Genomic DNA, 27,106 nt, shown 5'->3' with positions numbered 1-27,106 from the left:
GACAAAGTGATGAAGAAGGCTCATCAAACTGAGATTTTTCTCCTTCATTAAATTCAGCTCTCTAAAGGGAAGTGGAAACATGAAGGTGACGTCCTGATTTGCTATTCCTTCAGTCCAGTCAAAAATGAACTTCTGCACTGAGACTGTTTTTCCAATTCCAGCTACTCCTTTATTCAGCACACTTCTGATGGACTTGTCTTTAAAGAGCTCATTACATTTGATGGGTGTCTCCTTTGATCCTGGTCTCTTCGATGGCATCTGAATCTGTCTCACCTCATGTTCATAGTTGGTGTTTCCATTCCAGCCTTTTGTGATGTAGAGCTCTGTGTAGGTCTCATTCAGAAGTGCAGAGTTTCCATGCTGTGAGATTCTTTCATTAATCCTGTTAAATTTCTTTTTTAGTTTGGATTTGATTTTTTTCACAGAGACCAGTTCCAACTCTAAGAAACAGAGGAATAGGCTATTATTTTAATGAATGGCTGCTAAATATAATGTAAAATATTTGGTAAATCTGCAGAATGTTCCTAAATTATGTCCTATTCATCAGTATGAACACTATGAATGTCTTGAAGCATCAATGTCAGCTACTGATTTGTACAGCCTCATATGTAATCTGTCAGAAATCTAATGTCTGTTCTCTGCTGTATATATAGATTTATTATCTACATAATATGGACAAATGATCCTTGACCAACATACTTGATATGTATGATTTAATTGTTCTTCCTTTAAAGTTAGGGTAAAGGAACAATGTCCTGAGTTCATACTCTTCCGCAGTGTGTTAGCGAGATCTGTCTGGTTCATGTTCTTCAGTACATGTTCAAGCTCTCTAACGCTGGGCTCATCTTCCACATCCTCCACCTCCCTCTCAGTGCATGCTGGGTAATCTGGGTTCAGTAGCTTCTTGAATCTCTTCGGCGCATTACTTAAAAAAGTGATGTGCTCCGACTCCTGAATAGTCAACAGCAACAGGTAATCACAAACAATATGATGTAAAGTTAAAAAAAAATATTATTTAAAACATCATTAGATTTTCACACAAGTCCTAAACAGCAAGAACCTATTTAAACATATATAATATATTAAACATATATAATATTGGACCATTTTCCTCAATAAATAGATGATCAAGTATAATATTTTTGTGTCATTTGTTTAATCGGGTTCTCTTTATCTACTTTTAGGACTCGTGTGAAAATCTGATGATGTTTTAGGTCATATTTCTGCAGATATATAGAAAATTCTAAAGGGTTCACAAACTTTCAAGCACCACTGTAACTCATTCACAGGGATGTGTGTAGGAGTGAAGTACAATAGAGTGGACAAATTTTCTGTCTATTTACCTATGCTAGTTCCTTACTGACTTCAAATCTGAGAGCGTCTTTCTCAGTGGAACAAAAGTCAAGAAAACGAACAAGACTATATGCCGAAAGGTTTAATGAATAAGGATTTACAAGTGTGACTGTAAATAACAAGGAGCACCAAAATGCCTCATGTGTAGCAGTTTTGTACACTGCAAAATAGCGTACCAAAATAAAGTACCAAGATATTTCTGAAAGTTATGGTTCCTTATGCAATCTCCTGTGAGATCAGTGTGAAGTTGGTTTCAGTGGTCTTGCCTGCAGTAAGTAAGGAATAACACTCCAATGGAGCAATAACACTCTTCAGGCTATGCTATTATATGGAAATAATCCTCTTTGCTTCAAGACAGACCTAATCACATCAGCCCATCATGGATTATTTGCCTATAACAAAACACCCATGTTGTTTTTTCCCTCACGTATCGTTTGAACGGTTCAGTTTGCCAGACACTACTGGAACTTCAAATGGGATTGGGTTCTATGGTCACATGAAACCAAAATAGAGCTTTTTGGTAATAAACACCAGAGGTGGTTTTGGAGCGCACAGAGAGGTAGCCATATGGAAAAGTACCTCATGCCCACGGTTAAATATGGAGGAGGATCTTTAATGTTTTGAGGCTGTTTTTCTGCCAGAGGACCTGGATTTTGTTAGGATGCATGGCATCATGGACTCTATCAAATATCAACAGATATTAAATGAAAACCTGACTGCCTCTGCCAGAAAGCTTCAAATGGGCTGTGGTTGGATCTTCCAGCAAGACAATGATCCAAAACATACATCAAAATCAACACAGAAATGGTTTACTGACCACAAAATCAAGGTCCTGCCATGACCATCCCAGTCCCCTGACCTGAACCCCATAGAAAACCTGTGGAGTGAACTGAAGAGGAGAGTCCACCAGCGTGGACCTCGAAAAGTGAAGGATCTGGAGAGGTTCTGTACGGAGGAACGGTCTCAGATCCTTCACCATATATTCTCCAACCTCATCAGGCATTATAGGAGAAGACTCAGTGCTGTTATCTTGGCAAATGGAGCTAGCACAAAATGGTTGACTAAATTGACTAAAACGGTATCAATATTTGGTGCACACCTATATTTAACATTTTTTATTAACCTGTTTTGTTTGCAGTTTTTGATATCCATGAGAACAGAGTATTTTGTGATTTTTTTTTAACAAAAGATGAAAAAATTAAACAATAAAGATAAATTTTCACAGCCTTCTTTGCTCATATTTACCAAGGGTACCAATATTAATGGAGGGCACTGTATATTCTTTCAGTTGATCTCTGTTCAATTAATCTCACCATCATATAAACCACATTTGTGCTGCGACAACATTAATAATTGTCACAATAGTCCAATTCAGAGCAGCCTTGTGTTTTGGATGAAATATCAACTATTGTTAACAAAATACCTAATAGACAGTCCCTCCAGGACTTTGCCTTTTGTGATTGCAGAAATTAACTAAAAAAAAATCAAGCAAACTCTGCAATGTTCAGAGAAACTTGCAATTTTTCAAAATTGCTGCAGATTTTCCACAGATACGGGCCAAGACGCATCATGTGAAATTATCACAATGCGCATTCAGCCAAAGCTTTCTTCGATTCACTTGCTTTGAACATGAGTAGAGCTAAAAGGTCTCATTTACCAGCAAACATCACTGTGAAACACCGTGCAAAACAACTTCATGAGATTGCGATTTCGCCAATTCGAGTAGTTTTCCGCAAAAAAAACACCAAAACAATAATAAAAAATGTTAAAAGCACAATCAAGTGTTTTTGGCCACAACAATTACAAAAAACTCCTCGTTTTATTTATTTATTTTTTTTATAACTGATTTAGTTTTGTATCCACATAGCCTACTGTTGATGCTTTGTGAACAGTTTTGTGTGTGATTTTGACCATCTAATTAAACCAGGTGTAAATTAGCATCACATTTTGCTCAAATCTGTGTAGCCAGTGTTGCCACAGGCTTGCTGGTAGGCTAGAGGGCAGGGGATGTGAAATACTTGGAGGAGATAATGCCAAGAGAAGCCAAAAAGTGAATGATGGCTAATAAGGGTACCAGTGCTAACAAAGACAAAATAAATAAAATGCCCACCACAGAGTTTCACTAGAAAAAAATAATTAACAATACACTCACTATGGCCAAAAAAAAGGTTAGAGGTGGCTGGCACAGGCTTTTTTTTTTTATTTATCTTCAGTAAGCGCCTTATGCTGGTCAGGGTAGTGGCCAGTGCCTCACATGGCACCCCACATACATTTTCACACTACACGTTTCTAACCTAAATGCAATGCAATATGAATGCTTATCAGAACATAAAAGGCATAAAAAGTCTGTTTTGAATAGTATTGAGTATGGTGCTCTATACTTCCTCGATAAATACACTGAGGATACAACTGTAATCTTGTACTAGTATTGTAAAAAAAAAAAAATTTAATGTAATATTTTTCTCCAGGTTTATAGTGAACAAACTTTTTGTTACGCACAACGAAACAAAACTACCAATTAAACTCTCAAGTTTCCATAAACAAATATGTTAAGACCTAATCTATAAACATTAAATTAGCTGTAATAACCAGGATTTTATATATATATATATATATATATATATATATATATATATATATATATATATATATATATATATATATATATATATATATATATAATGTATATCCCATAATTGATTTACTAACAATATTTTATTCGTTTTCAAATCCTAAAATACTTAACATTCCAGTTACTAAATGAGAATTTGCTGTGTACTTGATGCTGTTTCTAACAGAGTTACTGTACTTTGAAAGGTTTCCATTAAAAATCCTTCTCCTCGCTAAAAAATGGTGGTGGTTGAGTTTGTTTCTTATTCATATATGCGTGATAAAATGTGCGCATGCGCGATAATGGTGCGCATGCGCAATGTAAATCCGGCGGGGAAGCGGATCGGGTATCCACAGAAGCATCGGATCCGCTCATCAATAAGAGTCGACTCTTTCGGCTCTCAAACGGCTCGTTACCAAGTTTTGTTTGTGTTTACATGTATATTCTAACCCTAACCCTAAACGATTATAAAAATCTATTCACGAACCGTTTAGGGGATGCAAACTCTAATGTAAACCCAGGTACAACGTATTTTGTTTACTCTTAGTGGGCTGTCCCAAACAATTCAGATGTTTATATTATTCATTCTAGAAAAGTAGCTATTAATAGTTAATACATATATTATTCTTATTTTTATTTTATTATTGTAAATGCAACAGAAATAGATAAGACAACAGTTTACAAATAACAACGTGTCTCAGGCATTTGTGTCTAAACTTTCTACTTTCTACACAAATTGCAGGCCTTTTAGTAACTTTTAGAAAAAGTCCAAATACATTTGAATCGGCCAAAACATTTTCGTGCAATTTGCGATTTCAGAAATTCAAGTAGTTTTCCACAGAAAACACACAAAATTGATTCAAACATTTATTAAAAAGCCGACGCAAAATCAAGCATTTTAGCTGCAACAATCGCAAAAAAAAACTCTGATTAATATTGCCATTATTATTTATTATATATACACAATTGCTACAGTCCATTTAAGGCACCCTGAACTGTTATTTACCTCCACTGTAATGGAAATTACAACTCAGCCTACCATTTGCGTTTAAGATGCAAACTTTGTATATTGGGATGTTAAATGTGTTGTGGTGTTTTTTTGTAACCTGTGTGTTGAATGTCTAATACATGTAAATGTATATGGCGAATCAAATGATTCGGATTCTGATATGCGAGTCAATTTCCCTAAAAGATTCGGTTCAAAGGGTCGATTCGTTACAGCGACACATCACTAGGGCTCAGTTTCCCGTTTTACCAGGTGAGATCTAATCCTAATCTCGACGCTGTTTTGGACGGTTTTTTTTTTTTTAAATTATTATTAAAATCATCTCTGTAATTAGCTCTGATTTTAGTTAAAAGTAAAGACTTGTTTTTTGTCGGTGTGTTTAATGTGGTTGTGTATATTCTGCTTTAAATATCAAGATGAAGATAAGCTAAACGCTTGCTAGCCGAGCTATTCGGCTGAAGTGGCTGGCTGCCAAATGGGGCGCCATTCGGTCATAAAACATTACGGTGTTTACACCTAAATATTGATTAACCTATTATTAAACCAAGTCTGTGAGCAAGCGACGGTTATTCGGAACCTTTTTGGCTAATAGGACCAGACGGATAGTTCGCTAAATAAAGTTTAGCTTGCTAACATTGTCCTTTAGCTAAACCTTAGCGACATGCTGAGGTAATTTTATCTGGCTAGTAACTTAATATATCCAAGACCAAGACAAAGAAAAGTCTAAAGACTGGAGTGCGTCTGGCTTGGTTACTAACTTTATTAGTATTTTTTATTTGTTTATGATTACATTGAGCTATGAAAGTGCACTTTAGATAGTGTAGTTTTGGGCATTTGGTCAAGGGCAGAGAACAAAAGGAAGGTACATTTTATACTCTTTAAATTCTTATCTACATATAAATTACAAACTCATGAGCTTTTTAAAATAATTTTACATGATGTTTAAATAATTGGGGAGGTGTGCTGGTGTTTTATCTTATGATTTCTATAATGTATAATTGAAGACATTATGATGTTATTACTAGGGGAGGGGGAGGGGGGCTTAGTGGTTAGCATGTTTGCCTCGCACCCTCACGGTTGGAGGTTTGAATCCTGTCTCCGCCTTGTGTGTGTGGTTTGCATTCTCTCCCTGTGCTTCGGGGGTTTCCTCTGGGCACTCCAGTTTCCTCCCCTAGTCCAATGACATGCACTGTAGGCAGATTTCCAAATCGTCTGCAGTGTGTGATTGTGCCCTGTGATGGGAGTGTCCCCTGCCTTGTACCCAGAATTCCCTGCGATAGGCTCCAGGCTCCCCCGTGACCCTGTGTAGGATAAGCCGGATGGAAAACGGATGGATATCAGCTTGACTTGTCATTCTGGCTGAACTGTTAATGTTACTGACAGGTCGACCGTTCCCACCATGTTTATCAGACTGAACACAACAAGGAAAGTTCCTTGCTGTCAGATATGGTGTGATTGAAAGGCTATCAAGAGGTACTACATAATCAGAATGTTTATTCCTGTCAAAATAGGCAAAAAATCCCCCCCAAAACTAGGCAATTAACTGTGAGGAGTGAAGTATACTTTCCTCCTCAAACAGTGAACTGTATCGTAGATGTTTTAGGATTAAGTGAATCGAATATATATAAAACAAGTCAATTGATCTAAAACAAATACTTGTACTCGAGAGCCATTTAAAAATTGTGTAGTTCTGGTTTTTCTGTCGGTCAAAAATGGAAGTAAACCACTGAGCATGTTTCCCTTTTCCCGCTCCAGATACGAATGGTGTCCTATCATAAGCCGTCTTCCGTGCTCATTTTTTCAGACACGTCTTGAAGACCATCTTCAAGAACGAGAGACCTCACTATGATGACGTCAGACGAGATTAAGTGCGAGGACGCGGAACCCACGACGAGTTCCAGTAGTCCGGAGCAGTCGTCCGAACAACTGGAAAACGAAATGCACATCTGCTCACGGTGCGGGAAGAGCTTTCCGCACCTGAGTCACCTCCAGACGCACCAGTGCGTTCACGTAAAAGGCAAGCCGTACGAGTGCTCCGAGTGTGAGAAGTGTTTCAACGATCGCAGTAGTCTCATAAAGCACCTTCGGATCCATACGGGAGAGAAGCCGTATCAGTGCTCCGAGTGCGGGAAGTGTTTTACCCAGAAGGGTCACATCACGAAACACCTGCAGATTCACACTCAGGAGAAGCCGTATCACTGCTCACTTTGCGGTAAAAACTTTAATTACCTCTGTAATCTCCAGCGACACCAGCGCACTCACACAGGAGAGAGGCCGTATCAGTGTTCGCAGTGCAAGAAGAGGTTCAGCGAGAAAGACGGTCTCATAAGACACCAGCGCATTCACACAGGAGAGAAGCCGTACGAGTGTTTGGAGTGTGGGAAGAGTTTTACCGAGAGAGGGAGTCTCTTGAAACACCAGAGAATTCATACGGGGGCAAAGCCATTCGAGTGCTCGTACTGCGAAATGAGTTTTACGCAAAGGTGCAATCTCCAACAGCACGAGCGCATTCACACGGGGGATAAACCGTTTTACTGCCTCGAGTGTGGGAAGAGTTTTAATCGGGAGACGGCTCTCCAAGTACACCAGTGCAGTCACACGGGCGAGAAGCCGTACCACTGCCCAGAGTGTGGGAAGAATTTTAGCGACCAGAGTAATCTCCGCCAGCACCGTCGCATTCACTCAGGAGAGAAGCCGTACATCTGCTCACACTGTGGGAAGGGTTTTACTCAGCACTGTCATCTCCAAGTCCACCAGCGCATTCACACCGGGGAGAGGCCGTTTCCCTGCCCCCAGTGCGGGAAGAGTTTTACACAGCAGTGTCATCTCCAGCGTCACCAGCGCATTCACATGGGAGAAGTCGTATCAGAGCTGATCGTGTGGGAAGAGTTTTACCGAGCGGTGTCACCTCCAGGTACCCCAGCACCGTCAGAGAGCTGTGAATGAAGACATCCTGCCGTTCGACTGTGAACCACAAAACAATGCTGACATGATAATGAGCTTCCATTAAAAAAATTGTGCTTTTGTTTCTTTTTGAATTGATTTGCAAAGTGACCTTGTGTGTGAGAAAGGTGCTATATGACTTTTTTGTGTGTGCTTGTTTTATTTTGAATTGTTCGCAAAGTGACCTTGAGTGTGAGAAAGGTGCTATATGACTACAACCTATTATGCAGTGTCTTGCATAAGGATCACCCCACTTGAGTGTTACAACCTAGGACTGAATTGTGATTTTTTTGCTAGGTTTACACAACATATGCCTAACATTTCAAGGCAACACCTTTGGTCTGTACTAGGTAGAACCACACATTTGGTTGCTCTTTCAGCTGCAAGTCTTATGGGTTTGCCCGTTCTTCTCAGTAAAATTGCCCGAGCTCTATCGCGTGAAGTCGAAGAGTCCTTTGACAAACAGTAATTTTCAGCTCTTGCCACAGATTCTCATTTGGATTTTACGGGGCTGTTTTAACACGTTCAGGTTCATGGTTTATAAACACTCCAGTGTAGCTTTGGCAGTATGCTCATAGTAAGGTCATTGTCCTGATGTTGGAGAGCCTCTGTCCCAGTTTCAACACTCTTGCAGACTGGAACAGGTTTTCTAGGATTCCTCTCTATTTGGCTTCAACTATCTTGCCCTCAACCCTGATTAGTTTCCAAGTTTGTACTGATTATCAGTATAATGCTGTGGGGATTGTGTTCTCAGGGTGATGAGCAGTGTTGAGTTTCTGCCAGACATAATACTTTGTCCAAAGGGCAAAAAGTTTTGGTGTCGTCAAACCAGAGAACTTAGAAACATGCCTCCATAGCCCACCTTATGGCGTGAACAGCTTCTTCCATCTTAGCTGTGGAACTCTCCAGCTTCTTCAGAGGTACCCTTTGCTTCTAAGTATCTTCCATGACTAACATCCTCGTTACCCCATCACTGACTTTTGGTGGATAGCCTCAAGTCATGTGTAACTTTTTTTTTTATTATAATGGATTTTGTAATAATGTCACTCTGCAGGTAGTGGTTTAGTGGTCATGCTTGTTTACCTCGCACCTCAAGGGTTGGTGGTTTGAATCCTGCCTCGGCCCTGTGTGTGTAGAGTTTGCATGTTCTCCCCGTGCTTCGGGGGTTTCCTCCGGGTACCTCCCTTAGTCCAAAGGCATGCATTGTAGGCTGATTGTCATTTCCAAATTGTCTGTAACCTTGTGTAGGATAAGCTGTACAGGTATTAAAGATGGATGGATGGCTGGATGTTGCTCTGCAGGATGTTCGAAGTTTGGAATTTTATTTTATAACCAAACCCTGATTGATACTTTTTCCAGGACAGAACTTTGACTGTTTTAAGAGCTCCTCGCTGTTTTATGACGCTCTTTTGTTTAGGCATACTCTACAACAAACTCTGCATTCTTACAGGAACAGGTGTATTTATATTGAGATCTGGTCACACTTTAATTGCACAAAGGTCTACTCAACTCAACTCAACTCATTATATGACTTCTGCTGGTTGTACCAGAACTAGTGTAGAACTAGTGACTTATGTAAAAACTAATATTTGTAAATATTTTTTCAAACTATGTTTTGCTCCACCTCAATATTCTGGGTTTTGTGTAGATTCATGACATAAAATCCCAATTTAGGCCATTTCAGTTCCAGGTTGTAACACTACAAACAATGGAGAAGTTCAAGGCACTGTAGGTAGTGTTTAACTTTAGCTAATGGCTGAAAGACTGAACCTGACCTGGTTGCACCAGATCACACAGCAGCCCAACCATCCCAGTTTCATTCTAAGCCCTTTCTTTATACCGACAATATCATGAGTTTCCTCCTCCTTCCCTATCAGATGTGTTAAGTCATCCGAGTCTATGGTGTGTAATTACTATTTAAAAATATAACTACTTTCATTTAAAATGTTTATTTTGAAGTGTGTTAACATTGTACTGAATGCATTTGACTCTATGATGGTTGCACAGTTTTTGTATATTCCTGAAAATACTTTTCCAACAGCAGGTATTGCTCTTCAAACACAAATTTGTTTGATATTTACAGTACAGAAGAGACATGTTCATCACTGAGAGACCTTTTGTACAGTCCAGAAGAGTAAATATAATTTCATGCATGTTACGGCTTCCATGGCTAATTAATATAGCGTATAATGGTCAGCCATGAGCTACTAGACTGCAGCTGGATAGTTCTTTAAATACATGTCATATGCAGTAACTGTAGACATATAAAAATAGCAAAAAAAATTATAATCTTGCAATCATGTACATACATGAATAATCAAAAACTGAAAGAAAGGATCGTACAGTTGTGTAAACTTCCTACATAGGAAGTAATGTTTAAGTAACATGCTGCTTTTCTCAGTGCTACTGATATTGGATGCAGCCTGGCTGTAGATTTAAACTTTTACATAATGCACCGTCAGAAGTTCTGTAAATTCAAAATGTTTGACTGTTTGGGTTGAATTTTCAGCTGCAGCCTCGGACTGATGTGGTGTTTGACAGTACGAAAGTGATTCATGTGAAACTTCTGAATTTTCAGCACAATTCAACATAAGAGGTTGGCTAGATTGACGCCTCAGCTTCACCAACTCAAGGACAGATAAACTCAACCTAAAGACAAAATTTTTCCAGAGTAGGTTGGAAAAACGTCTCTCATTGGATTAACACTTATTTAAGTATTTAATTTAGACTTAGTTGCTATTGTTTTGGGGTTTTTGTTTTTCATGTCATCAGAAACAGATTGGTCTGTGCTATCTTCCAGTGTGTAATCAAATATTAATCAGTAATAATGTGTGATAAATCCTGACTGTTACTGTTGTTTTACTTGTCACATCCTCTTTGTATGTGGTTTGGTCTTATATATTCTGTATTATCCCTGTAGTTGTTGACAATTACTCTTAAACTTGTATTCTATTCTAATCCAGTGTCTCTCTTATTTCACCATAGAATTCTAAAGATTTTGTCAATTTCACATGAACATCCCAGAGTCTTCAAGCCAAAGGGAAGCAGTCCCACTTGCATATGATTTTATTTCATGTTCATTTTTATCATAAGTCCAAATTTAATCCAGTGTGCCACTGACAGATTAAAACAAGTACTTAGCCTTAATGATTTATTACTTATAAAGAATATACTTATTAGCCGATTTAGTTGTTTTGTATGCTTAACACGGGTCTATCCAATCTAGTAATGTTTTTACCTTTTAGATCTTTAGAGGAGGAAATGTTAGGATGAGCCAGCAGAGGGAGCTCCACCCCTCAATGAAAAAGACCGTGGTGGATACGGAGCCTGCCCCAGAACACTGGGCATGAAATGGGAATACATCATGGATGTGCTGTAATAGTCTGGGTTTTCTGATCAATAATAAATCTTGAACCCTGCATAATGGGTTACTTCACTTTAATTCTGTAGTCAACAGGAAGAAAGATGAGGCCAGGAAACATGATAGTGGTTCCTCGCTGCCACCTTTTGGCCCAGAATAGCCAAATAAATACCACTATTTTTGGGGAAACATTCTGGGAGGTTGCTCATACATCTGTATATATAGCACATTATGCCTAATGACTGCATGTAGAAAAGAATGAGACGCTATCATGACCAACTTCCAGGAATTACAGACATCACACTAGAAAAAATTCTGAGCAGCAAATCTCCTGGACAGAACATAAGAGATCAACATTAGTTGTTTAAGAAAATATATGTAGCTAACAGAATGTCCAGAGTAAGGTTTTGTGGTTTTTTTAAGACTTTATTACACGAGTAGTCTTTCCACATTGACAGTTCATTTTCCAGTCCAGCTGGTGGCGGTATTGCACAGTAACATTGGTTTCCAACCGCCATTAAGTCGAAGAAGAAGACTAAGCACGGGTTGTTTTGCTGATTGATGAGCTGATCATATATAATCATCTTTACATTTAAATATTCCTGACAGAGGTAAATTCAACTCGGCTAACAGTGGCTGAATCCTAAATGGATTTCTACTTCCTGTGCTAGTGCACTACACAGTCTATAAAATAGTGGTGTTTGCACACTCTGCATTTAGGCTTCAACCAAAATGTTATGATGTGTGTAGAGAATTATTGGTTCGTTGGTTGGTTGGTTGATTATTTATTAAACTGATGCTAACATTAATTTCTATATAACAGGTGCAGTAGGTGACTAGCACTGCCGAGGATTAAGTAGCAAAGTAAGTTTATCTCATCAACACTTTATTAGCTAGATTTTAGCAAGAAGGTATTGTAATCTGGTCAGTAATGTGTCCAAAATAATAGACACACTAAAGTGCAGTTTATGTCAGAAAGGCATTACATTGTGCTGTGAAAGTTCCCTAGAAAAATGTAAGCAAACAAAATCCAGAAACATGAAGAAGCTGCGGTTACCAGTGGGAAATATTTACCTTTCCTGATCCATTATCAGACTATAAGGGCAGGAGTCATTTTCATTGTTCAGAAACTGATCAAGCCGGTTTTATGATGCAGCCATAACGTGATCTTAATCTGAGTTCTCTTATTTTAATACTTTAGTTTGAAGAAAAGTAACATTGTTAGGCATGGGTCATGGACTGTGACCTTAAACAGGGGGCGTGGCTTATTTCATATGCTGGAGTGTATTGGACATAGATTTCTGATCTCACTAGGTAAGATAAGGCCCTTTAATGCATTGTTTTTAGGCCACTGGTATTGGTGAGGGGATTTACAGGTATAAGTAATCCTGCCTATTCTGTGATAGCGAAAAACTAGAAAGACAACTGCTTAATCGGACCCCGGTAACAGGTAATTTACTACTTTAACCAGCGCTGTGAGGCCCTCACTGAAATATTTTATGTATGTGATTCCTATGCAAATATGAACTGTTAAGTTATGACTTCTTTTTTTTCATCTTGGAGATAATGTGGAGATTTAAAACCAGTGCATTGATGATTTACATGGTTAGATTTCTTAAATAATGCTTTGATACTGACCATATGTTACTGTATGTTAGGACCATTTGCTCTTACCTTTGTCAAACCTTTTCTAGAGGTTTAGACAAGAATTCCTTTAATGTCATCATACACAATACAATTAAATTCTGATGCCGATAACATCAGTGGTGCTTGTTTTGCAAAACAACAAAGACAAATACAATAGAATAAATACTATGAAAAATATTGTAAGTGATAAAGAAAACACGAGACAAAACAAAGCAGCATAAAGAGTGAGAATGTCCACATGTTCCTGTACCAACCTCTTAGACTTGGTGTCATTAGGGTGTGTATGTAATGCCTGAGTCACTACAAAATTCCTTCCAGAATAAACCAATCAGATCCCAGACAGAAAATCTCAGAAGTACTTGTTTAACATATTGAAGCATTAACCATTTTCTCTTTTTTCCTCACTCCAGATGTGAATGGTGTCTTGTTGCACCTCTTCTCCTGCTGTCATCTTTCTTACACATCTGAAATTGACCTCCACAAGAACCTCAAGAGATCCAGGTAGGATGAGGGAAGATGAGATTAAATGCGAGGATCTGGAAACAACAGAGCGCCCCTGTAGTAAGCGAAGGTCATCTGGTACTTCATGCAGACGAGCGCAAAAACGAAACCACCAGTGCTCCCAGTGTGGGAAGACTTTCATTCAGAAGAGTCATCTCAAGCAACACCAGCGTGTTCACACGGGCGAAAAGCCGTATCACTGCTTGCATTGTGGGAGGAGTTTCGCTCAACATGGTAATTTCCAACAACACCAGCGGATGCACACGGGAGAGAAGCCATATTGCTGCTCGCAGTGTGGGAAGAGTTTTAATTATTACTGTAATCTCCGGCGACATCAGCGCATTCACACGGGAGAGAGGCCGTATCGGTGTTCGCAGTGTGAGAAGAGTTTTATTGACCGAGGTAGTCTGATAAAACACCGGCGAACTCATACAGGAGAGAAGCCGTATCAGTGCTCACAGTGCGGGATGAGTTTCAATCAAAAGATTCATCTCAAGCGACACCAGCGCATTCACACAGGAGAGAAGCCGTATCAGTGTTCCCAGTGTGAGAAGAGTTTTATTGAGAGTGGCCATCTCGTAAAACACCAGCGAAGTCACACAGGAGAGAAGCCGTATTTCTGTACAGACTGTGGAAAGAATTTCACTAGTCAGAGTAGTCTCCAGCGACACCAACGCATTCACACTGGAGAGAAGCCATATCACTGCTCACAGTGCGGGAAGAGATTTAGTGACCAGACCAATTTTAGGCGGCACAAGTGCACGTGAATGAAATGCCAGTGAAGTGTGCCAATTAACTAGATTTAATCTGAATATTTATTTTGGGTCAGATTGAATATTTGAAATAATTTACACATAATGTTTTGTTTCATTCCACAGCTAGTGGAGAGTTTTGTATATTCCTCAGAGCACTTTTCCTGAAGGAGTTCTTGCTCTGCCACAGCAGATTTCCTGGCTGTTTACTAGAGGAAGCAGTGGAGTTTTCATCACCATGAATGAACTTGTATACAAGGACAAATGTTCTAGCATTTTACTTTTAATGCAGGTCAAAGTTGATTAGGGCTTCAACAACTAACTGACAAATCAAATTCAATTATACAAAGAGTTAGCAACCATTTTCATTACTGATGAGTTGATTAGTCGATTCACTGATTCCAGGCATTGAAAACTAAGAGTCAGCCCAAAATATTTGGAGTTTACTCAACATACTGAAAACAGTTTGTGTTGTGGATAAAAAATGTCATAAAATAAACATAAGGGAGACCTAGCATCCAGCAAAGGGGAGAAGAAGAAAAGACGGGCACCTAGACACATAGAAGCGGTATTAGGCGGACATTGACAAATTGGAATTACACTTTAAAGATCTTTAAGAGCAGTAATAGTCAAAAAAGTCAAAAAGAGGTATACGAGCTGAGCTGAGGAGGGCTAATACACACACACACACACACACGCTCGTACAGTCAACTGCAGGCAAGTAGACACAACATACACACACACTCTCTCTTTCTCATACACACACGAATAACTTTAATAATATCTTATAGTAATAGAGAAACTCTATAAAAAAACAGAATAGTAGGATATGCACTCTGAGGCCCTAAGGTAACTGAGAATTATGGTTTCTGATGCCCTAAGGTAACTGAAAATTATGGTTTCTGATCCTCTGAGTAACTAGAAACTCAGGGTTTTTATTTTCTGGGTTATTAGAAATGCCTGGGTTCTGATATTATGTGTAAATTAAAACCCCTGGTTTCAATTCTATGTGTAAGTGAAATAGCCCTTTTCTGGAACATAAGAGTAAGGTAAATGAGCTCTTTTTTAACCCTATTGGTAGTGAGATCATAGTCTTCTTGAAACATATGGGTTATTTAGTGTGTAAATACAGTATAAATACTGGAGCTTAAGCTCAGGGTATTGGGATCACCTCTGAGAATTCTCATCGGTGTGGATCTCGTGTGGTGGAACGGAACAATAAAGCTGGACCCTTGCTTCTTCTCACTCACGGCTGGTGTATTTTTTCTATCTCCAACTGGGCTCAGAGGTAGATGTGAGTATTGGCTTCTAAGTTGAATTTTAAATGTTTTTGGGTAATAGGCTAAATTTGAGCCAACATTTGCTTCACACACACACACAGAGAGACAGAGCCAGCAAGCAAAATGAAGATATGAACGTAGCACTAAGGCTAAAAAGTTCACCTAGTCTTCTCATTTTTAATAATGGAATTAATGGTGCTCAAAATCTATATTTATTTTTTGCTAAACTTTGTCCTGAACTTGTTTTGATGATGCTGTTTGTTTAGGTATGTTCTCAGAAAAACTCTGGGTTCTTGCAGGAATGTATAAGTGAACTCCATTCAGTTAATTAGGTGATTTCTGATGGCTTTTGGTTTCACAACAACAGGGGTACTTAGTACTTATGCAGTCACAACTTTTAAATTTTTTATTTATAAATAATTTTGCAAACTACATAGCTAATTCTGGTATTTGACAGCAGGTGAAACCTCAGTCGGGCCTCATAGTCAACAATCCAAGGACCAAAGCCAAGCATTAACACTAGTTAAGATGGTAATCTAGATTCTAATTCCGTTTTTGTCTGTATTGTTTGCCCATGACATCAGATTTCATGTCATGAGAATCAGATTGGTGTATACTATACTTCAGTGTGCAATCAAGTTTCAGTAAATATGGTGTGTTTGTTAATTCTCACTGTTATTCAACGTGTCCCATCTGCTTGCTGTTTATACATTGTTCTTGTACATCAGCCCCAGATTCACTGGTACATTCCCAATATCATTTTAGCAAAAGTTGTCAATTTCACAGTGAAGATCCCAGAGTCTTTGAACCAAGAGGAAGAGTCTCACTCGCTTTCGGTTTTAGTTAAGTTGCCTGGTAGAGTTTACCTAGTTAATCTAAAATATTACGGTTCTGTAAACTATTCTCTATTTACTTTCTTTTTCATAGGTTGGCAAGCACAGTTTACCTTTTACTACCAACGGCATTCTTCTGAATAATTGGAGTCGAATGATTATGCTTCACAGTGAAACTTTTTTTCTTAAGAATGCATTGTGTAATAATAACTAACAAGCATTTATTTATGTACGATTTACTAAAGCGTCCTCTTTGACTATGTGGAAGTCTAGAATTTGTTCTTTTCCACTGACTCAATAATGCAGAAATTTAAATGTTTATTTAAATAAAACTCTATGGTGTCTAAGACTTTATAAATGATTGTATACGCTGTACTGTGAAAGTGCTCACTTTAGTTTTAATCTCCTTTGCTAACCGGCTCATGAGCGCTAATACGTGCTCCAGTAGGTGTCGCTGTGAGCGTCTAGGTAGTGTTCCGGAACACATTTACAGAAATAGAAGACGACTTCCGGTATTTTGCTGCTTGTCATTCAAATATTTCTGACAGGGTTTTACCTCCACAGTTCCATCTGATCCGTTGTGGGTGTATTTGAGGAGGTTAACTGCGTTCTGCTGTAAAGATCAAGGTAAGTTCAACTCGGCTAACAGTGGCTGAATCCTAAATGGATTTCTACTTCCCTTTGCTAGTGCACTACATAGCCTATACAATAGTGGTGTTTACACACTCTGTAGTGCACTATATGTGCTATCAGAACTCAATTGGAATTCAGCCCTTGTGAAACCTTACAGTGTGTGCAGATAATTATTAATTGGTTAAGTGATTATTAAATTGATGCTAACTACTGTATAATCGAGTTAACGCTTTCTTTTAAAGAAGACAGGAAGAGGGAGACAAAAAAACGATCTCGCAACTCGGGATGGTCTCCTTAATCCCAAGCAAGTGATGGTCAAATTAACATGGCTGATTTAGTCAAAGGCATATTAGTCTGTGACGTCATCTAGAGACTCCTGAAGCGGAGACACCCCCTCAAACAAACAAACAACTCAATAAGCATCACAAAAGAAGAATGCAACGGTTTGGTGATGTCACTGGGTCACAGAAGTGATGAAGTTATTGCAAGAAAGGGATATGCAACCAAATATTAAGCGTTATTTATTTTGTGTTACTCTAAGGCCAATACTTTTGCTCACCTGAAGAATTGGGAGTCCTGCCACCAAAGGTGCCATGTTCGAAGTTGTTGAACATCTATCTAGATATAAATATCAGGAAACGAAAGCTGAAATTGTGATCAATTATCTCATAATCATCTTTTAATTTCAAACCCAAATGTCTCCAGTGTATAATAAAAACATTAGAATTGGCCTTGCCTTCCAGTACATTCAGGGGGAACTGTATGTGTATTTACTCTGTGTAAGCACCTGAAACACCTGTAAACCAGAAACATTTCTTGTGTGTGTGAGCTCATTTGGCCAGTATAGCTGTTTTTGATTCTGAGTTTAAGTAAAAGTAATCTATTACTTTAGTGTATATTAAGAAATGTGTGGGTTGGTATTAGAGAAGAGTTTTTTTTTTTTTTTTTTGGGGGGGGGGGGGGGGTGTTGATACTCACAAATTCACACAAGCTTCAATAAATAACATCATTTAAAAACTGTATTTTGTGTTTACTCAGTTTGTGTTTGCTTTATCTTAGATTTTGTTTTCATTTCTAAAACCATTTAGTATGAGATATACACAAACAGAAGAAATCAGGAATGGGGGAAATACTTTTTCACAATCACTGTAGGAGTTCTTTGGAGATTGTTGGGCAAGAAATAGTGATGGCCACAGTGTGTACAGCACAACTTTTTGTTTGAAATTTGCAAGAAAATTCTTTGAGGTGAAATAAGAGACATAAAGTTGATCTTTCTTTAAAAAATGCGTGACGATGTTGTTTGTCTCCTATAGGGATCGTATAGAGATGGTGGTGAGTGCCATTATATAGAGAAGTAGATGTTATATATATATATATATATATATATATATATATATATATATATATATATATATATATATATATATATATATAGGCCCTATATCAGAAAATGACATTATGTTCGGGGCAAGAAAAATTAAATGAACAGATCTTGTGATGATTGAGGTAGTGGAAGATGCTCATTTTCACATATTCATGGCTGTGCAGCTTTCACAGAATTTCAGGTTTTAGTTGTTAAAACATTGACCTATTTTCCCCCCTTTTCTGCTCTAGTTACTAGTGGTGTCCTGTCTTCTCCTGTTGTCCTCATTCCTACACATTACATTTATGTCTGCAATAACATCAAGGGATCCAACGAGGATGAAGACAGATGAGGTTAAATGTGAGAGTCTGGATCCTACAGAGAGTTCCGGTAATCACCAAATGTCATCTGTTCACACTAATGTCTCTCTCAAACAAGAAAGTGGTGAAATTCACCACTGTTCACAGTGTGGGAAGAGTTTCACGCGAAAGCATAGTTTCAAAGAGCACCAGCGGATTCACACAGGAGAGAAGCCGTATCAGTGCTCGCAGTGTGGGAAGAGTTTCACTCGGAAGAACTGTCTCATAAAACACCAACGAATTCACACAGGAGAAAAGCCCTATGAGTGCTCAGAGTGTGGGAAGAGCTTTAACAACCAGAGTGCTCTCCTTTCCCACCAGCGCAGTCACACAGGAGAGAAGCCGTATTACTGCTCACAGTGTGGTAAAAGCTTTAAATACCACCATAATTACCGGCGTCATCAAAGGATTCACACCGGAGAGAGGCCGTATCTGTGTTCCCTCTGTGAAAAGAGCTTTAGTGAGAGTCGTACCCTCAAAGAACACCAGCGAATTCATACAGGAGAAAAACCATACCGGTGCTCACAGTGTGAAAGGAGCTTCGCACAACGTAATGCTCTCCGACAACACCTGAATATTCACACAGGAACTAAACCTTATTCTTGCTCGGAGTGTGGGAAGAGTTTTAGACACAGGATTTCTCTAACGTTACACCAACACGTTCACACAGGGCAGAAGCCGTGCCACTGCTCGCAGTGCGGGAAGAGTTTTATCCACCTGTCTAATCTCCAGGTACATCTCCGCATTCACACAGGAGAGAGACCCTTTCAGTGTCCTCAGTGTGAGAGGAGTTTTAGTGAGAGCAGCTGTCTCATACAGCACCTGAGAATCCATACAGGAGAGAAGCCGTATCGCTGCTCGGACTGCGGGAGGAGTTTTAGGCAAGGGAGCACTCTGAGAAACCACCGGCGCGTTCACACAGGAGAGAAGCCGTATCAGTGCTCGGACTGTGAGAAGAGATTTAGCAACCAGAGTTATCTCCGAGTACACCAGCGCGTTCACACGGGAGAGAAGCCGTATCGGTGCTCGGAATGTGGGAAGAGTTATACTCGCCAACATAATCTGCAAAAACACCAGCGCGTTCACACAGGAGAGAAGCCGACAGTGTTGGACGAGTAATCGGGAGAAATTTTCAGCAACATGAGCACGTTCACACAGCTGAGAACGAGGACATGCTGCAGCTCTCGTGAGAAAGTTGCGAGTGTTATGGAGGTGTGAGGCGAACGTGCTAACCACTAAGGATTTGGCAGCTGTGCAGTTTTTTTCCTGCTCTTCTTTATCTGTGTATGTCCAGTGTCTAGGTTCAGAGCTGCATGTCTGTGCCGTATTGTGCTCTTACATCGTGCCACGTCATTTCCCAGTCATCTGAGCATCATCTTCAAGACAGCGCTTAAGGGATTGTCGGAGTGGATGCAGCAGCCTGATAACCACTTTTGACTTATACGTGCTTGATTTATTGTATTTAGTACATAATATGTATTTCTTTTGTAGATATTGTTTATTTCCTGTACATACTTCACTGTTTTTGTGTTTGTATCATCCCTGTTCTAGTTGTAGGATTTGCCTGCTAATTTTCTTGGGCTTGAGTGTTTTGTTTTGTTTTTTTGTCTTTGAGTATTGGCTAGGAAGGGAGTTCAGGTATGGAGAATCAGATTCATTGGTTTGTGTTTTTCCTTATTGGCAGGTCACCCCAACGTGGTGATACCTTGGCCAGATATATGCCTTAAATAACTTGTAAGGAAGTCACCATTGAGCGCATTTTGTACATACCCCCAAAATTATATAAAAACAAAAACTATTCATATTTTTTGTTACTATCCTAATTCTAGACTGGGGCATAACAGTGCTAGTTTTGTTTTGTTTGTTTTTGTTGTTTATTTAAGGATTATGAAAGGACTATCCCATTACAGTTTTGGCATAGACAGTCAAAGAACCTATAGTATAGTGATGTACATTTAATAATAAGATTGAAACAGTATTGAATCATACTTATATATAATATAAATATGTACACACACCCACACACACACATATTATATATATATCATTTTTGTATACAGTTCATGACTGGACAACATCATATTCGTTGTTACGGATTGTTTGAACGTGTGTGTGATATTGATGAGGGTTCATGAGCGCTAATACAATGCTCCAGTAGGTGTCGCTGTCAGCGTCTAGGTCGCGTTCCGTCACACATTCACAGAAATAGAAGAAGACGTGCGGCGGTTTTGCTGATTGATGAGCTGAGCTCTCCGACTCTACTAATCATCTTTACATTCAAATATTTCTGACAGGGTTTTACCTCCACAGTTCCATCTGATCCGTTGTGGGTGTATTTGAGGAGGTTAACTGCGTTCTGCTGTAAAGATCAAGGTAAGTTCAACTCGGCTAACAGTGGCTGAATCCTAATTGGATTTCTACTTCCTGTGCTAGTACACTACACAGCCTATAAAATAGTGGTGTTTACACACTACTGTAATTAATTAGGACTCATTTGGAATTCACCACTACTGAAACAATACAGTTTGTGCTAATTAAAGTTAGTTGTTACCTCGTTGATTGATTACTAAATGATTGTTAATCACAAGCCAGTTCTAGCTCATACATGTCTTTAGTCTCCCATTTCCTTTGAATTTGTACCCCAGCAACTTTTCTCCTTTTTTTCCCTCCAGACACATTTATAGATTTCTACATTGTGGGTGATTATATACCCACCCAGAGACAGGTTAAGGAAGGAAGGGGGGATTTAAGAGTTGAACCTCCTGTAATATTTTGTGACCGTTCCAAATGTTTATTCATGGGGATTAGCATAGCAAACATGCAGTGCAGCTGATACAGTATGTGTTACAAGTAGCATTGTTTTTCCCAGTAACTGTGCTATAATAAATAACACGAATGTTCATAAATGATGAAATAAGTCGCCTACAGTACCATTTCATGTTATTTTAATTGTTTAAAGTGGAAATGTAATAGTGAAGGTGTGTTGTCTTTTTTTTAAGCAACATTATTAAATTGGCAATCTAGTATGATGGTAGATCTTGCATTCAACTATTAAATAGCAAATTTGTGCCATAACCTCTCCTGCCGTTTGCATCCAACTGAAATGCATGAGTATGTCATCTTGAAGATCATGAATTCATGTAGTACGTTTCCACATCAGACATGACACGATGGAGATAGGCACTGATTTGAACCTCCATTTGAGCATTTTGAGTGCTTGTGTGCTAGGCAGTGGTTACACTACGGGTCCGGTGTGAATTCTAAACAGTGAGAAGATGTTGTAGTAGATACAGCAGGCTGGTTCAATATTAATTGTTGCAAACTGAATGAAAGGAGGCGGAGGCCATATTTGGCTGTCAGGCCTCGAGGTTAGACGTTGTTATGATACCCACAGGATCAAATGAATTCTTTTCACGACCAACACCAGTTGTAATGCACTCCCACAGTGTGAGGATTTTCTTGAGAGCTTTAAATGGGTAGTTATAAGGAAAGCTAAACCTTGCCTGAACCATGTGGCACTCATCCTAGTTAAGATGATGGATCACAAGCCATTCAGGACACAGCCACCCTCCTTATGCATATTATTACTAACCACCTGGTCATCTCAATATTGTTATGATTGCCAGGTCATCATGTTGGGTACAACCATCTGTTGAGTATGCTAAGCCAAGAGACAGCAGCTGCACTGGTAATTCCCTTGAGCTAGCAGGCTTACAGATGGATCCTGAACACTGCAAATGACGGTGCATCTGTGTCTAAGCAAAGGGGACTCAAGGCTTTTCCAACAAAAGGTATTTACTTTGGAATGGTGCCCCCTTGGAGATCTCCAAGTCACCATGGGTGTGCAATTACAGGGTGTGGTTTCTGGAAGCACTTTGGTATAGGTCCTGTCTGGCACCTTTAAATTTAGATCACATCGACCAGATGGAATTAAGGAGTGTCCTTCTGTCCCTTTTCCTGCCTACTACTTTTTAATGCTTATGTTCTCTCAGACAGTGTCCTGAGTGTCAGCTATGTCCACCATCAGGGCAGCATGATCTGGGATTAGATTAGTGTCAAAAGTATTATACCTAACTTTTTAACAAACGAATAAAAATATACAACGTGTATACAGTTTGTGCCAGAATGACGAAAGTAAACTTGCAAATGAAAATTCTGGCAGTGCGTTCATAAACCATGATTGGCAAAACGAAGCTCAAAACTGTTAACGTTTTTCTTCTTCCTCATTGTATATCTTTGTTCGTTTCGCAAATTATTTCATCAGGTTAACCCATTCATATGTGTTATCAATAAAACCAGGGGTGCATCAGATGCGTTGTTGTTAGAGAGCATATCGCCAGGGCAGTGACCTTTGCACCTGGAAATGGTGTCCCAGATATGAAAATGATTTGCCGAGAAGGGCTCACAGAAACAGACTGGTGCAACAGAAATGTGTTCCACATATTGTTGGAAGATGACGAGTTCAAATTCTGATAGTGCCACAGCTAATCATGGCTGAGGTTCCAAGAGAGCTCTCTGGGTGGGGGGGATGATGTTCTTCTTTCTGCTGTCAATCCTGGGTGACTGTGAGCTCATGTTTGTGGAGGAGAGGAGAGTAGATGGTGCTTTCCTCCAAATGTTCAGCAACATCACCCTGTGATGTAGTATGAGCAGCAACTCTGAAAGACATAGCGTCTGTCTTCATGTGTCTTGGAAAAAGCATCTGCTAGGCTTTACTCTCCCTGTTTCCTCATAGCTGTTGCGTGATAGTGGAGGGTTTAGGTGCGGGGGATGAGAGTATAATAGCAAATTACTGTAACTTTTTCAATATTGCAAAACTTACCTTGATTGAATGGACCATGAATTTGCATTTTAATTATATTTTATTTATATAGAGCTTTTAGCAATAGAGATTGTAAGCAAGCAGCGTTGCTGAAATCTGGATGTACATTTAGATCCCGAGTGAGCAAGGAAAAAAGAAGAAACTTTGAGAGGAGCCATACTCGAACGGGAGTGTTATGGATAGTGCTAGGTATAATAGACTATACGGTTGAATCAGCAGTTTATAATTAGCATTTTAATTTGAATAATGTTGGGGACATACTCTACAGGTGAGATTATCTACAGCAACAGAAGTTGCGTCATAAGTATAGTTCGCTCCCAGATTACGAAGCAGGGGAGTAGAGAACCTGGATTATTAAGTCATGTCTGGAGGATGAGAGGAGCTCTGTCCAAGAGACTGAACCCTGACCCTGTGAGGCCGGTAGTGCAATATTTGTTATTGTAACCAGTGCTACCAAAGTAGTGTAATGTTTTGTTATCGAACCATTGACCAATTCTCACTTTTTTCCCCTCATCTAGATATGAGCGTATTCCTGTTTCAGGTGTTCTCCTGCTGTCTTCTGTTTTTCACATCTCCAACTTAACTCTGCAAGAACATCAAGAGATCCATCTAGGATGAAAGTAGATGAGATTAAGTGTGAGACCGTGGAACCCACAGAGAGCTCCACTAGTCAACCGACGTCGTCCGGTACGTTCTACACGAACACCTTGAATGCACCGGGGCAGAGAGAAATTCACCAGTGCTCGCATTGTGGGAAGAGCTTCACTCGGAAGAGTCATCTCAAAGAACACCACCGGATTCACACAGGAGAGAAGCCGTATCTGTGCCCACGGTGCGGGAAGAGTTTCTCTGTAAAGAGTAATCTCGAACAACACCAGCAGATCCACACCGGGGAGAAGCCGTACCTCTGCTCGCACTGTGGGAAGAGTTTCACTCAAAAGAGTACTCTGAAAAAACACCAACGCATTCACACAGGAGAGAAGCCGTATCAGTGTCCACAGTGCGGGAAGAGCTTTATCGAGAGAGGGAACCTCATAAAACACGAGAGGATTCATACAGGAGAGAAGCCGTATCGCTGCTCACACTGCGGGACGAGTTTTACAGAAAGGAGCGCTCTCCAACAACACCTGCGCATTCACACGGGGGATAAACCGTATCGCTGCTTAGACTGTGGGAAGAGTTTCAATCGAGGGAATACTCTCCAAGTGCACCAGCGTGTTCACACGGGAGAGAAGCCGTATCACTGCTCGCAGTGTGGGAAGAATTTTACTCGACAGAGTAGTCTCCAAGTACACCAGCGCATTCACACGGGGGAGAAGCCTTACTACTGCTCGGAGTGTGGGAAGAGCTTTAGGGACCATAAAAATTTTCAGCGTCACCAGCGCGTCCACACGGGCGAGAAGCCGTACTTCTGCTCAGAGTGCGGGAAGAGTTTCAGCGACCAGAGGAATTTTCAGCGACACAAGCACATACACGCAACCGAGAACGAGGACATTTTGCGGTTCTAATGAGTTTTTTCGGGGTCAAATGGTGACCTTGAACCCCTTTGTATTGAATATGTTTAATTCTGCCGCTTGTGGAGAGTTTTGTCTGTGGGAAGTTTGACGAATAAGCGTTTGGTTTTGACAGGCAATTTTTAAAATAGAAAAATCGAGCATACTTTTGGTAATTGTTGAAACATTTGCAATGTCGTACTAATATTTATATAAAAACATACATACGGTTAGGTCAATTTAGTTTTTAAGTTTTCTTCATCCACGGTCATAAAAATGGTCATGTGGGGCAACTGTGGTTTTCCCTTCAAATAATATATTATCCTTTATATAATATGTAATCCTTAATGTTTAAAGGTGAAAAGTATTACAAGTACAGTAATGTCTGTATAAAACATGCATACATATGTAATGAATTTCTTTTGAGTCTGCGAATGATCATATTTACGTCTGTTTTATGACCATGCCCTGCCGGCGAATACGGTTTCCTGACTTGTTTTTAAATTTAAACACAAAACTGCTTAAAATGTAAAAACTATTAAAGGTTAACATTCACTTGAGCATATTGTGTCAGCCACAGAATTTAAGTTTTATTTTGAATTTTAATACAGGTACTGAAGTTATTGGTTATGATGGGTGGTCATACCATATGATGATAACATCACCATCTTTCTACAGAATTTTTTTTTCATTCTGAAAGACCATTTAATATCCATTCTTTATTTATTTTAATTCTATGCCAGAATGGTCAAATACTATACTTGCTGTACTTTTGGTTAGCCATGACCTAAAAACAATCGTATGTTTTTGGTAATTTAAAAGTGACTATTTGCTCAGATACATGAATATTTCTAAGGTATAAGATAAGAGCACATTATTATTATTATTATTATTATTATTATTATTATTATTAATCCCAGATAGAAAATTCCAGTATTGCAGACAAGAGACAATAAAAATATAAAAGACAGTATCGCAGCAGAAGGGTGTTAAACAATAAAATAAAAATAAACTGCGCATCATCTTATTTTTTCTTGTGTTCAGTTGAAGGTGTTTATGCTGAAACAACTAAGCTGTCAATCACACTGCTGTTTTTCTCCTCCTCCCCTTGTTAATACACCTCACCACAGCCATGATATCTGAGAACTTCTGTAGATGACATGTCTCAGCGTTGTACCTGAAATCTGAGGTGTAAAAAGTGAAGAGGAAGGGTGCCAGACCTGTCTCCTGAGGAGTACCGGTGCTGATAATAATCTGCTCCTGTATCCATATATACAGTGGTGCTTGAAAGTTTGTGGATTTTCTGTATATCTGCATAAATATGACCTAAAACATCGTCAGAGTTTTGCACAAGTCCTAAAATTAGATAAAGAGAACCCAATTAAACAAACGAGATAAAAAATATTACACTTAGTCATTTATTTGTTGAGTGAAATGATCCAGTATTACATATCTGTGAGCGGTAAAAGTATGTGTACCTTTGCTTTCAGTATGTGGTGTGAGCCCGTTGTGCAGTAATAACTGCAGATAAACATTTGGGGTATCGACTTGGAGGAATTTTATCCCGTTCCTCAGTCCAGAACAGCTTCAACTCTGGGATGTTGGTGTGTTTCCTCACATGAACTGCTTGCTTCAGGTTCTTCCACAACATTTCTACTGGATTAAGGTCAGGACTTTGACTTGGCCATTCCAAAACATTAACTTTATTCTTCTTTAACCGTTCTTTGGTAGCACGTTATTCCACCCATAAATTTTCCCACTGTCTATATTTCCCAGCTCATCGCTACCACTGCTTAATTTTGTCTGCATTTATACATAAATAGTTGGTTTTGTTCTGTTGCTGTGACCAAACATATATTTTTCTATATAAAAATGTTATAATCTATTATTTATCTATTCCAATCAGACTGTAGTCTATTGTATATCCTGTTCTATTTTATCAGTGTATTCAGAAAATCTTATCTTATTTATTCGTCTAACCTAAAATATTAGGCCTGTTGGAAATGCAAATTAGAACAATGAATAATGAAATTAGCCTACGATAACATTCAATTCAGTCTTCTTTATATAGTGATTGTACGTTGATGATGCAGCTTTATAGAAATCCTGATATAGATTTAAATGTTGATGCCTACCGAGCCTCTTCTTT

The 27,106-nt window shown here is 39.1% G+C and overlaps 1 protein-coding gene across 1 annotated transcript; it reads left to right on the top strand.

Annotated features, from left to right (window-relative positions):
• The first annotated feature begins 5,236 nt into the window (after window positions 1-5,236).
• On the top strand, window positions 5,237-25,517 carry LOC108272241 (zinc finger protein 850). Its single transcript, XM_053683551.1, has 6 exons — window positions 5,237-6,443; window positions 6,726-7,752; window positions 13,534-14,179; window positions 18,234-18,252; window positions 18,535-19,757; window positions 23,988-25,517. The coding sequence occupies exons 2-6, from the start codon at window positions 6,816-6,818 to the stop codon at window positions 24,970-24,972; spliced, it is 3,810 nt and encodes a 1,269-aa protein (XP_053539526.1). The 5' UTR covers window positions 5,237-6,443; window positions 6,726-6,815; the 3' UTR covers window positions 24,973-25,517.
• Window positions 25,518-27,106: the final 1,589 nt, after the last annotated feature.

Source organism: Ictalurus punctatus, chromosome 11 (assembly GCF_001660625.3).
Source record: "Ictalurus punctatus breed USDA103 chromosome 11, Coco_2.0, whole genome shotgun sequence".
Taxonomy (NCBI): domain Eukaryota; kingdom Metazoa; phylum Chordata; class Actinopteri; order Siluriformes; family Ictaluridae; genus Ictalurus; species Ictalurus punctatus.
The sequence above is the reverse complement of the archived record's forward strand: the minus strand, read 5'-3'. Positions and strand labels throughout refer to the sequence as shown.